General features: G+C 41.3%; 1 protein-coding gene across 1 annotated transcript in view; it reads right to left on the bottom strand.

Annotated features, from left to right (window-relative positions):
* SLC7A11 (solute carrier family 7 member 11) overlaps positions 1-14,445 on the bottom strand; it is a 67,448-nt gene that overhangs the window by 41,847 nt on the left and 11,156 nt on the right. The window contains exons 4-6 of the mRNA XM_077300278.1: positions 8,214-8,339; positions 5,173-5,272; positions 4,479-4,523 (exon numbers count right to left, since the gene is read on the bottom strand). Coding sequence (XP_077156393.1) covers positions 4,479-4,523; positions 5,173-5,272; positions 8,214-8,339 — 271 coding nt within the window. The remainder of the gene's footprint in view (positions 1-4,478; positions 4,524-5,172; positions 5,273-8,213; positions 8,340-14,445) is intronic.

The following is a 14,445-nucleotide window of genomic DNA, read 5'->3' as shown; positions in this document are numbered from 1 at the left end:
TTTAGCAAACAAAAACAGAGCATTTGCAAACTTTTTAAAAGGCCTGTTTCATGTTTAAAGAAAGAATGACTACATATACATTTAATGCAAATGCTAGCATGCCTTTACATCAAAGGCATTTCAAAAATGCCTCCAGAAGTGTCAGCTGCTCTAGGTGTCAAAGAACATTTGCCTTTGGGTCTTATCATTTCTTTATTTACACTTTCATCCTTTTGTAAAATTTGGAAAGCTTCACATTAAAGTTCCCTAGCTGAAAAAATTGTTTTAGAAATGTGAACAATATTAATTTGAAGGACTGAGTAATATTTGCACTTAGGTTTCATGTGCTTTGTTATTACTGGATTGTCCTTAGATTATTATTGTTATCCCTTTGTTCACTTTACTTAGATTTATTTTGATAAATGAACCATGATGACACAAGAGAAACCAAAAATCAACAAATGCCAATATAGCAAATGCCAATCATAGAATCATAGAATCATAGAATCATAGAGTTGGAAGGGGCCATACAGGCCATCTAGTCCAACCCCCTGCTCAACGCAGGATTAGCCCTAAGCATCCTAAAGCAATGTGGCAAGGATCATAATCTAAATTTACTCAAAACTACCAGGGTGTATATGGAATGCACAGTGGCCAATATTTCCTATTCTATTAATGGTTATATGTTGATCTTTGCACCTCCAATTCCTTCCATGCTTAGTATAATGGTATTCACTCTATGGCTTATAATTGAACTATGGGGGGAGGGGTGTCACACCAAGTCTTTCTTGTCAAATAACAAATGGCAAAAAACACTTAACTTTGATACATACATTCTTGGACATGGACTTGGAAGTCCTGTATTAAATTATGCCCATAACACATTTAAATATTGGCCTTTAGCCATCCGTCAACCTGGTTTGTTATTGTAAAACAGGGAAACATGCTAATTTTCTCATAGGTTTGGTCTAAATCAAATGAGGAAAAACTACAGTGGCTATAGGAATCATTTTTCTATATCCCTATGGCATTGAGATCTACTACATCTAGTTATATCCATGCTACCTCATAAATGTTTTCAGATACACTTTCATTCCTCACATTGCAAAAGGTTAATTATCTCAGTTTGAGCATGATTTGATTATAGAAATACCAGCTGCCAGTTATTCTATGTGGTGAAATGCACCTGGAAACCTACAACTGTGACTGATTCTGAAGTAAACATTTACTTTGGCAAATCACAAGGTAGAAGGAAGTTTCTTGTTCCAGGCAATAATTTGCATCTACAGCTCTTTACTGAGTATTACAAATTATGCATACAGAAGAATTGCAATCCTGATCCTATCCACATCAGTAGCAACAATAGCCATTATTTTCTCTTTAAATTCCACTGTAAAAAGGCCTTCTGCAGCAGACCTGTGCAATGGGAACTCCTACAGAAAAGTTAAGAGTATCTACCACAAAGCAAACAAAGTACACCCAACAGCATGCCCACTAATCCCTATGTATGAGAGAGAGTCAGCTAATCAAGCTTTTTATATTCAACCCTTCATTAGAGGCCTCATGGAATAGTGAATGATATCCACTAAAAATACTGTCTCTGATTACAACAGGTGATGGAGCGAAACTGTTGTCATCCAGTGCCCTTTTAATGACATGAATCAAACAAGTGCCTCTATCACAATGTCAGATTAGGTGGACATTGAATGACTGCTGGAATCTACCTCCCCATTAGTACACCAGGAAAAAAAAATTGAATTCCACTGTTTGATTTAATTAGTTCTATTTCAGGACTATATCTCCAAAGAAGTAAACTTTTCTGATTTACTACCAGCATGGAGATTTCTGTTTGCATGGTAAGTAGCCATTTGATAGTTAGACTATATTCTAATAGCTATTAAATAATCTTAATGAATTTTCCTTTTGCACATCTACCTTAATAAGTAAATGGAATCCTCAGCTACAGAAGCCACATAGGCCCATTATGCACGGCCGCCGAAACGGCGATTTCGGGTCACGTGGAAAACGCGGAGGGGGAAGACGCGACGCATACCGGTTATGTACGGGGCGGGGCGCGACGGCGGCAAAACCCAGAGTAACTGATCATGCACGTGGCAATCCCGGCGCTGCTTCTGGTTGCGCGCCGGTCACCCGGAAGCTGCGCTTTCTTCCGCGTTTCACTGACGCGGCTTTTTCGGCAGCATGCACCGAAGCTGCGGCCGGTTGCAGCCGGCTCCGTGCGTTATCGGTGATTTTAGTCGCCGCCATTCCACCCCGAATGTGCGCTAAAACCCCCGTGCATAATGGGTCATAGTGCCTTTTGCTTTATTTTCAATTTCTTAGCTTTCTGAATGGAACATTCCATTTCTTTACTTCTGAAATGGGGAATCGTGGAAGATTGTAGCAGCTCATTTTTTCATCAGGAAAACTGCACTTTAACATGTGTCTACTCATAAAAGTAACTTGTAAGATCTTCTGTGAGCTCTCCAATTTTAAGATTATACTGATTACACAATTAGGCACTTTATGACCAATTATGCACATGGAGGAAAGGCCAGGCTGGTGGTGGAATGGCAGCAGAGCTAACCCCTGCTTATGCATGACGTTGCTGTCATCCCAGCCCCCTCCCAGCCCCAATCCACTGTACAGCTTCTAGGGCAGGCCCATGCACACAGGAAGTCCTGGCTCCTCCCTGTGCTATGGTGGCCAGGGGGGGAACAAATATGACCCACTCAGCTCCACAGTATTGCATAGTGCTGCAGGGTTGACTGGGCCTTTGTGCACTATTTTTCTGGAAGATGGGTTTACGATCTCATGCAATCCTGCCTTCCTTTAACATGAACCCCACTCTGCTGCCCTCCTCAGTGGAACTGTTCTGCTGCAGTGGCTTTCCCTGGGGGGGGCACATTTTGGCATGGAGCTAGTTCATCACCAAAATGCATTCCCCATGAGGATGCACAAAGCAGCATAAACAGTGTGCACCACTTTACAGGATCCCCCCTAAACGGCAGAGCATGCTGCTCTGCTACAACACTCCAGCAGCAGTCCAGTGCGACCACTGACATGCATAATTGGTCTCTGTGAGCATTTGTGTCAGTCAGCTGTCTGACTACAGGGATGATTGCACTAGTTCTTAGATAGAAAACCAGAAAACAACTGGTTCAGATTACACAGACATGGCCAAAGTCCAAGTCTGGTTCAGGAAATAGAATGCGGAAGGAGCAAAAGGATAAGCTGTTTGACCACCTTGTTTGAGACAGATGCTTTTATTCTTTGCCTTGGATAATTCCCTGATTGTACAAGTGGCTCATCTGCTAGCAGGAAGCTGAACTTTTAGATGCCACCACAAATCAATCCAATGTGTATTGAACAGCAGTAGGCACAGCTTCAGTTCCTCCTCAGGGCACATGAGTCAAGGCCAAACAAGTTACCTGCAATTAGCTGGTAGGAAAAAAAGTAGCTAAAGATTATGACAAAGTTTCTGTCAAATAAAATGAGAATATAAAATAACACTGAAATTCAGTGCTGGAGGACTAGGCCTAAACTAGATTTCTGGTCATGCATAAAAACATTGGATCTGGCTAATACGCAAGATAGGGAGATATATTCATTTAATATTATATTTATCATATGGTATATGTGTAATATATCCAGGAGATCCTAAGATTGTTTGGCTGCCAGACAAGAGACATGGTTTGCGATTGCCTGGCCCCTCATCACAACTATGGTATTCCTTAGGGTTCACTCTTTAAGTGCTAACCAGGGCCAACCTTGCTTAGCATCCAAGATCTGATGGGACCTAGGCTATCCAGGCTACGTTAAAGTGAGAGAGAGTTGGATCCATGGTCTCCCATTACATGAAGGATCCTGATCTAACAGAAGAAAGAAGAATAATTTGTTTATGGAGAAATACTTCCTAATGAGGAAGGATAATTTCTATTTAATCCAATTATAGATGAAAATGGACAATCCCTATCCAATAGTAGTTTGTATTCAATAAGGTAAATGTTGCTCCAGATAGCTTTTCGGAACCAAAGGATCATGGAATGGCATGTTTAGAGTTACTCACCCAGAAGTGAAAAAGATACTGATTTTAACTGATTCATAAATGCATAGTCTCAATAGGATGCAACCACTCAGAAATGTGATAAAAGCACTCTATTCACAGTGACCAGGAGAAATATAACCATATGGCTTGGTTATATTTAGTTCCCATCTATTGAAGAATTAACAACATTTTTATTCTGCCTAAAGAAGAGTTATATATACTTGGAAGTTTGCAGATTCCTACCCAAAAACCTTTATCTCACAAAAGTTCATGCATATTTTATATGTCTCACTCCATCATAGTAGCACAAGTGTATAAGAAGGATATGAAAAGTGTTAAAACCATTGTGAGGAAGAGTGACTTGACTGGCCTGCCAGATATTTGCATACAGTTTTTTTGAGCAGCAGAAAATTTAAGATCATTTTGAGAAGAAAGAAAGGGAGATACATGCCTTTCAGGGTTCTCTACCTCTTCAGTTACGAAATTGAGGTAAAACCTACAAAACCAAAGTTTTAACAAAGTTAATGTTAATAGTTATTTATGTATGGTTTCTTAGCATCCAACATACTGTTCAATTTTGACTTTATTTTCACAATAATGACGTGCTAGCGTTAGAGTGAAAATAGCAGCCTATTGTAGCAGCCAAAAACTTGTAAATAATGCTAATCATAGAAACTAATATACAATTAAACAGCAAATTATACCTGATTTGTTTTTATATGGCAATGGTTACATCAGCAGTTTCAGATCTCTGCTACTAGTTTTGTACTTTCTGTATAGATTTTATACACAATTTATATAATATTTATGCATATATTGACTGATTGATGCACAAATAATTATGGGAAATGTATATTATATAGTGAGGAACAGCCAATTAAACAGATGGCATGAAAATAAAGAATCACAAGTTTGATTCACAGGCAGAAATTAAATTGAAATAGATTTTCTTGTTGAACTAGCAGGGATAAGAACTTTAAAATCATCCCTACTTATGTACTTCATATTTGATCTCTATATCACAGCCATCTTTTGTACTCTAACTTAAACATGACCATAAATTTGTATAGGACACTACTGAATGGTACACTGAAGTTTATAATCAAGCAACCCTTCAGCATAAAACCATCAGCCATACAACTTACCAGCCCGAATAGGCATACATTCCCGAATAAAAAGCAAGAGGTAATCCTTTGACACTGGCTGCATTTCCCACAAATGCATCTTTAAAGTGCTGAGTTTCACCTGAAAAACAATATTTCAAATTTTGTACATAGTGTTAAGCAAAAGGCACCAAAGAGACCAAGATTAATTCTTTTATAAAAATTGCATTAATTCAGGTTTATTACTCAACACATTGGAACAGACAGTCATCCTTGTTTATTATTCCATTCACTTTCTGTACTGGTACTATGCCTGTCTGCCTGCTTGTGAAGGTAGGGGAGCATTTCCAACATCCTCTTCCTACAACCTCACTGTGATAGGATGGGGGGAGGACAGAGCCAAACTTTGTTTGTTGCTACTAGAGTGAAGGCAATCAGGCTGGTGGAGGTTGAAGGGGATAATAAAAGTGAATTATTTCCTCCTCCAACCAACAGCAAGGTCAAACCAATTGAGACATGAGAGCTACAGTGAAGGAGGATTCTGTGTGGAGAGGTCAGTGAATAGGATTTAAATCGCCCTGTGCCTTATGGGAGGGTGGCATAGAAATTCAATAAATAAATAAATAAATGTTTGTAATCATTCACTGTCTGCAGTTTTAATCAAGAGCATATTTGAAACTTGGTCCTGGGTGAAAAGAAGAGCAACACTGTTTTAGGTTAGAGGCAAAAGCAGAAGTCTGTCCATTTATATTTTACCAAATGAAAGGTGGACATAATATTTTTAAACAAAGTGAAGTATATGGCTAAAGGAGATGGACAGTCTGCTCCTCTGATACAGAAAGTCTTGCCACACTGGGAGGATAATGGTGAAATGAAATTAACTCATGGGGCAAGCCAGGGAAGAATTTAGTACTTCTTATAATAAATAGTAAATAAATTTTAATCTTATAGCCCACTCTTCCCTGTAGGCTCATTCTAAAGGGCAGAATTGCTGATGAAGCAGAATTTAGCAGGCAGGGTGATGGGTAGTTGGGTTGGGTCATGTCCTAGCAATTAGCAGGAGTCCAAGGACCAAAGATAAAGGGTCACCATTAGTGATGGTGTGACATTACTTCTGGAGGAAACCCAAAAGAAACGTCATTCTTTAATTTAAAAATGGCAAAAAAATGTCTATGGTTTTCTACAGAAATGACATCATATTGTTGGCCCAACAGAATTTTATTGTTGTTTGTTTTTCTCCTAACCAGCAGTAGAATGATCAGGTTACTAACATCCTGGCAACCCTCTCAGGTCCCAGCTAGAAATGTGTTTTCTCTTTAAAACCATTGGGGAAAGGAACAAAATGAAAAATCAAGTAAATATAATAACTCTAGTAAATATACCGTATTTGCCGGCGTATAAGACAACTGGGCGTATAAGACGACCCCCCAACATTTCTACTCAAAATATAGAGTTTGTTACATTACATTACAGTACCTGTCATTGTCACCATTTCTACGGCCTCCAGCCCGCCCCTGCATCTCACTGTGACCGGCACTAGTGTGCAAGTGCGCATGTGCGAGCTCTGCATAGACAAGGGGCTGGCCAGAGTGCAGCTGCTTCCTGCAGAGCAGAACAGGCCAGTCACGCCGAAAAGGTTGGCACCCCTGTCTCGCTGCTGATGCTCGCCGCAGCCTCGCTGATGAACCACTGCGGCCGCGCTGGATACCGCGCGACCCTGGATGGTATGTAGAATGAGGTGGGCGGGCATCGGAAGGCCATTATGGGCAGCTACGTCTATCCCAACTGAAGTGCACCCGGCGTGTAGGACGGCCCTCCCCCACTTGGAGGCATTTTTTTCAGGGGTGGAAAATAGTCTTATACGCCAGCAAATACTGTATATAAATAAAATGTTGAACAAATCAAATTGATTTTTCATTTATATCCCTAATGCCAAGCACTGTACATTAAATATTTTTTGAAGCTTGCAAACGTAAGTAGCAAAGGAAAGTCTGGCTACTGAAGAAGACCTTTTGGGACAGGAGATCTTTTGAGATGCTAGGCCATGTACATTCTGCATTATTATGAGATACTAACTGTCATCCTACAGAAAAACTGGAGGTGGAGCACTAATCATGTTGAAATATAGAGGAACTATAAAAGATATTTGTACTGCATCCTGATATAAATGATGTCAAAAACAGGTGATTCAGGATAACCCAAAGCAGTGCAAAGTTAACAAGTCAAGTATCTACTAGAGGAGCATAAAACACTGAGAGAAGCTTTCAGACAAAGAGTAGAAACCAATTGAGAGGAGTGTCAGCTTGAGAGAGGAAGATGGAAAACTTCAGATCAAAAGTCTGACTAGTGAATCAGTCAGGGAGCACTGAAGTGGATCAGTCAGGGAAGGGGGAAAGACTGCAGCAACTGCTGCAGAAGTATTTCAGTCACAAGCCATCTATGTTCCTGAGACAATACCTAAGCTCACTCTTGAGACAAATGCATGTGCTATATACACTTAGCCCAGGTTTCAGATTTCTTTACGTTGGATTTACAGTAAACAGCGTATTTCTGTTTGTATGGTGCTGTATTTTCATGTCATCAAGTTCCGGGGCCAAACATATTCTAAGTAACTAAGACCTCATAGTAACAGCAAAATCCTAACAGTGCAATCCTAAGCAGAGCTGTAACCTTCAAGCCTTTCACTTCAATTGATTTATCATTACTTCAGTAATACACTGTCAATAGACAGATGCACTATAGAAAGAGTCATTGGGATGATCTACTATTGCAAAGGGACTTTTTTCCTTTAAAAGAAATTATTCTCTCAATACAATTTATGCTGAGAGGCCCAATTTTCTGGTCCTTAGTTTAAAACTTATGGATCAGCCTTGATATCATCTCATCAGCATGCTGTGGTAAATACAAGTTATTCTCAGTACCACATCCAGTCACTTACCTGACAGTGTGCAGTTTAAGTTAAACAAGCAGAGACTAATTAAGTGAGTTTGCTGATATAAGCACTATTTGGTAGGGGCAAGGGCGAGAACGGGGGGGGGGAGAGATAAAAGCACTTAAAATAGCATTTACTTTTCTGTTCATACCTTTAATTAGCTGCATAACTCCAGGGACTATAATTATCAAAATTGCTACGAGCTTGCAAAAGGTGAGGAAAATCTGGATGCGAGCACTCCAGCTGACACTCATGCTATTCAGGACCATTACAAGTGCTGGAGGGAAGGAGAAGAGAGAATGGTTGAAGGAAAGTTTGCATTGCTTCAAAAACACTCTGCCCAGGAAGAGCTTCCCCCCCCCCCCCAGTATAGATTCTGGGCATTCATAAAAGAGAGAGTTGCCCTTCAGAGTATTTCCCTCAGCCGTCTTCTTGCAACTCATCTTTTCCATCTCCCCTTCCCACCCATTTGCCTTTAGCATGCCTTTGCTAAAACTCTCTCTCTCTCTCTCTCTCTCTCTCTCTCTCTCTCTCTCTCTCTTTCTCTCTCCCATTGTTCCAACCATAAATCTTTTTGCAGGCTTTCAAGGGAAGACATTAAAGCTCTCTTCCCCCCCCCCCACTCCCCATCACTGGCACAACCGCTTAGTGCTGATAATTGATGGACTGGTATAACTCTGCCTTTGAACTGAAAATTAATTTCACATTCCTTTTCAGTTGTAATCTTTGTTTGATTTAACTGTAGATTTCCATGTCATTTGAAAAAATTAAAGACAAGATAAAATAATCATTCAAGTCTTCACAATTATGGTCCTGCAAAACATTGTCCTTAAGTTTAATGCTCACATTAATACCCTCCTGCTTGCTCCTCTATTCATGATTTCCTGTAAAAAAAAAAGTTTCCTAAATGGAATGAAAACTAGCAGAGGTGGTTATCGAACAGCTCTCTTACAGGGTTCCACCCCTTTAAGAACTGTAGCAGTGCCTGTCTGACCTGCAGGCCAGCAGTTATAAAAAGGAAGGCAGAACTGACATTCTCTCCCCAATGTTATGTCCCATTTACAGTCTGCAAACAGTTTGTTCCTTTGACAATTTGGAGAGGAGCTGTTGACAGGCGCATTGCTTCTTCCTGGTAGCAGCAGTTGCATTTTTTGCTAGGCTTACTAACCTTTAGACAGGTCCAGGAATTACAACTGATCTCCAGATGACAGCAGTCTATTCCCCTGGAGACAAGGATGCTATGGAAGGAGGCCTCTGTAGTGTCGTACCTGGTTTAGGTCCCATCCCTCCCAAATACCACCTTCCCCAGGCTTCACTGCCAAAGGCCCATCCCTCCCAAATACCACCTTCCCCAGGCTTCACTGCTGAAACAGAATGACACCAATGCTTTTTTATTCCCACTAGGGTTGTCAACCTCCAGGCTTTGGAATTACAACTGCTCTCCAGACTACATAAATCACTAATTTATGTGATTTATACCCCGCCACTCCCATACAATGGCTCGTGGTGGGTCACAAGGTCCTCATTAAAAATCCCATTAAAACCCCCATTAAAAGGACATACCAATGCAATATAAAATACACATCAAACAGGCAAAACAATACAAGCCCCATGCCAAAGACTAATATGCACTATTGGGGGGGGGGGAGAGGAGCCCTAGCTGGCAATGCCCAGATCCACCAATGAGTATATATTTCATTGGTCAGCATGCTAGTATTAGACACAAGCATATGATAATAGAACGGGAGGAAAGGAAGCAGCAGAGATGCAGTAAACTGGGTCTAGTCCACCTTCAAAAAAGTGCCAATACTAAATCTAGGAAGGATTTATTCACACATCAATCAAGTCTAATGAAGACTGGATTTTTTCACTGTTTATACTATTTGTCTGCCTTTATTGTTTATACATTGACCTATTTGGACTGCTTCACTGTTTACACTTCACTGAAGTTATCTTTTATTTACAAACTGACTATTTTTAGATTTTTTGTAGTAACAGTTCTCTTTTTAAAGCCTCTGGTACTGTGTATATCTTCTTTTCCAGTTTTCAGAGGTGTCTCCCCTTCTTCTTTCCATTGTGAAAAAGGACAAAATCTATGTTAGTAATAGGATTCATAAAGGCTGCTTGCATGCTGACCAGAAACCATGATGAAGTGTTTGCAAAGTGCTAAAACACCAACTTACTAAGTAAAGTAAACATGTACATATGATGCATTCAGCTACTTTGCCTTGAACTGTATTGAGCAACACAGAAATTAAAGAACAACATGAAGCATCTTTGTTTTAATGAGAATTGATCCCAAATAACATTTTGATTTCCATACAGTGAGCTGCCCTGTAGAAGTAGAAGTATGTACAAGCTTACCAAATAGATAATAGCTAGTGAGGATCTGAGCTATGGCTTTTTAGCTAAGTAATTGCACAAATGAATCATGAATCAGACTTTGTAAATGAATCATATTCATTTTCATGAAAAATCCAGCTTTGTTTTGACAACAGTTGATCTGCATTTATAGCTTGATTTTATTATAAGATCTACCATGTTCAGATTGCTAGGCTTTTTTTGTGGGTGCTCTATTGTGGCTTTGTAGTTTGATGTGAAGAAGGTAGAGATATAATGTAACATTACAACATAAAAGCTTGCTTTTGTAACTACATTTGTCTGATCAGCCAGCGGCACAATCCTCCTAATTTTAATGGCAGCTTTTCAATTAAAGCCCAAAGGCAGAGGTGGGTGGCATCATACCTGGAAAGGCAGGCATTGTAAATGAGTTATCTCAAACATGAGAAAGACTGAACACACATGAAATTACCTTAACCATACAGGAGTGTTTGTATGGCATGGGATTAGGAGCCCAACTTGTAGTCAGCTGACTACCCCTGGACCACAGTGGCACTCAGGGGGGCCCGCACTGGTTCCCTGTCAGGAATGCGGATCCCCTTGTCACTGGAGTCCCTTCCAAGTGTCCATGTGGGATGCCAGAAGGGGCACAGACCTCTTTTGGTCCCAGCCCATGCCAGCCAGCCCACCCCTTCCCAACTGGGTCGACAGCTGCTTGCAAGCCTGCCACCTCTTAGACCATTTATGCACTGGAGGTTTCATGCCTTGCTGCAGGCTAAAGTTTTAGTCATGGCAGGTTACCCCACCTCTTCCTGTACCCACATGGGGGAGCATTTGGCCTGGTGCACCTCATCCGCCCCAGATTTGTGCTCCTGCATGAGAGCCGGGGCAGTGAAGTTCCCAGTGCATAAACGGTCTTATGGAGGCCCCTAAGCTGGAGAGTCAGATGCACAGATTGAATTCTCCTCCAAACAGGATCCATCCTATGCCAACCCGCAAACTGTGACAAATCACAACCAATAGCATAACATAACCTAACAACCCAAGTTAGACTATGACCTGAACTTGAACCAGCCAACCCAGTTAAATACAAGTACAACAGGAGGGAGGAGGACCTGTTCTCTCCACGGCCCATTATGCACGGCCACCGAAACGGCGATTTCGGGTCACATGGAAAACATAGAGGGGGAAGATGCGAAGCACACTGGTTATGCACGGGAGGGGGCGCGACGGCGGCAAAACCCAGAGTAACCGATTATGCACGCAGCGATCCTGGCGCCGCTTCTGGTTGCACCCCAGTCACCCGGAAGCTGCGCGTTCTTCCACGTTTTGCTGACGCGGCTTTTTCGGTGGCAAGCACCGAAGCTGTGGCTGGTTGCAGCTGGCTCCGTGCATTATCGGTAATTTTAGTCGCCGCCATTCCACCCCGAATGTGCGTTATTCCCCCCGTGCATAATGGCCAGCAAAAGAGGCTGGACCATGCACATGGCACCTTATAAGCACCACGCCTCTCACACACACCATGCAATCATAATGTGCCTGCCCTGCATGCCACTGGGCATGCCATCCCAGGCACATCTTCTTCCAACTGGTGCCTCCACCATGTCAACCAGTGGCTCCCAGTAAGTCAGAGCCACTATTATATATGGTTAGGACATTTATCTTTACAGGCCTTTCTCTGTATACCCCACCTTGAAATGTGAGTTGGGTAGCCCTTGAGAGGTAGGGCCTTTTCAGAGGTGGCCTTCCTACTGTAGAATGCCCCCTATCACTTCACTCAGTGCCTTCTCTTGAATTATTTCAGTGCACGGCAAATGCTTTTTTAAGGTTTAATCATTCTTTCCCCTTAAATCCTTTTTTTCAAAGGCAATGATAGCCCTAAAATATTCTGTATTACACTACATTAAGGTTTTGTATGTGTCCATCCCAGTTTCATCACTGAATCTGTGCAAAGGTTAACTTAACTGCCCTGAGCTTCTGGGTAGGACGGTATATAAATAAAAATAATAATAAATAAAAATAAATAATAAAAATAAAATAATTAACTTGCGAAGGTGGCAAATTATAGATTTTGTACCTTAGCTCTATAAGAGACAGACTACAGGTAATGTGGGGGAATCCTGAACTTGTCTCCCGACATTAAGTTTCATTTTACTCAAATGCAGCTGAAGTACATGGCTAAAAATTTCAAAATGGAGTGTTCAACCATTCCCTGTCTTCTATTTTCCTAGCTTAATCTACTCCTAACCTAATCTAACAGTGCAATACTAAAAACACTTACTTGGGAAGAATTTGTGTAGGCCTCTTTAGGACTGGACTCTAAATTGTCCCCACAAAACTGTGGCTAGCTCCAATTGAGAACAGGGAAATACAAGCAAACATCAAGAGCAACTTGAGGTGGGATTAACACTGGAAAAATGCTTAAGGAAGAGCTAATCTCCGTCTTTTTACCCTGAAGCATTCCACCATTCCCACTTGTCTGAGTAAATTGTTATGAACCTTAATTTTGCTCTGTCTGAATAAAATTAAAACGTTGGAAGTTTAAGATTGCAAAACCAAACACATTTGTGAGAGAGTAACCCATGGAACACAATAACCGATTATGCATGGAGGTAGCCAAGTTGGGCTGCTGCTGTGCCATTGCAGTGGGGTGGGAAGGCCCACCATTTCCCGGGTATGCACTAGGGAGGGGCTCCCCTGGCATACATAGCCCGCCCCTCTGTAATGGCCACGCGCACACAATGCGGGGCTGGAAGCACCATGTATGCTTCATGGCGACAACACTAGTGAGCGGGGGACAGAGGCAGGAGAAAGAAGCTTCGATCATGCCCAGTGTTGGACCGCTCTAGGCCCCAATGGTGCCCACGGCATCTCAGGGAACACAGAAGACTCCCCGTTCCCTTACTGCAGAGCATCTGAGGGCCTGAGTTGGGGCTCAGCGGCGGCCAAGATGGTGGCAACATCAAGCATAATCGGGAATAAGTCCCGCAACCTTATCGCCACCAGTCCGGGCATTCCACCCCGTGCATAATCAGTCCATGGTACTTATTTCTGAGAAATAAGGTTGCACTGCTAGTCACTTATCTCCTGCATACTATGTAGTTTGTTGTAAATAGTAGTAATTGAATCCTCCCTATGCTGAACTATGTTCCTGCATATCTGTTTTGTAACTGAAAGGATGAATTATTCCATATTCATTTCAGATTGTGCCAAGACTGCACATCAGCTTCCTTTCCCTTCCCATCAGCTTCTTTCCCTTCCCTTTCTTTTAAATGAACTAGTTCTACTATGTTCTCTATTCTATTTATGTATATCCTTCTCTGTTCCCACAGTTGCAAAGAGTGACTTCAATATGCACAGAGAGGCATCATGAGGAGTTTTCCTCCACCTGTCTAACATCTTTCCTTGAGCTACAGATCTTTGTAGTGGTCAGACTTCTTCTCTAACTGAAATATTATAAATTTTGACATCCAGCTTTGAAAAAAACTTTGCTAGATATCTTAAGACAAAATATGATGCTATGATATTAAATGACATTGTGTATGTGTGCTATGTGTCATCAAGTTGCTTCCAGCTCATGGCAATCCTATACATTAGTAACCTGCAAAACATCCTACTGCTAACAGCCTTGCTCAGGTCTTATAAACTGAGGGCTATGGCTTACTTAATTGAGTTAATCCATCTCATGTTGGGTCTTCCTCTTGTCTTATTGCCTTCAATTTTTCCTAGCATTACTGATGATGCTAGAAATGGTTATGCGGGTGAACATAAATAATGTTAACATGTTGTGCCCTGAAGGGTAAGATGTTTTCATTGTTAAGCATAAGAGGTTGGATCAGAAGAACCATAATTTCATCAGAATGGATCTTTCCAATCTCCTTTTTCCTGATTCAGATCCCTCTGAGTCACAGAGCCCCTGGAAATGGATTAAAATATTAGGGGAGATTGAGCACTGCAGACTCCTTCATTTGTATCAAGAAGAAGAGGTGGGTTTTATACCCCGCATTTCTGTATCCAAAGGAGTTTCAAAATTGCTTACAATT

The sequence above is a fragment of the Paroedura picta genome, chromosome 10 (assembly GCF_049243985.1).
Source record: "Paroedura picta isolate Pp20150507F chromosome 10, Ppicta_v3.0, whole genome shotgun sequence".
Lineage (NCBI taxonomy): Eukaryota > Metazoa > Chordata > Lepidosauria > Squamata > Gekkonidae > Paroedura > Paroedura picta.
Note: the sequence above shows the minus strand (reverse complement) of the source record. Positions and strands in the feature narration are given on the sequence as shown.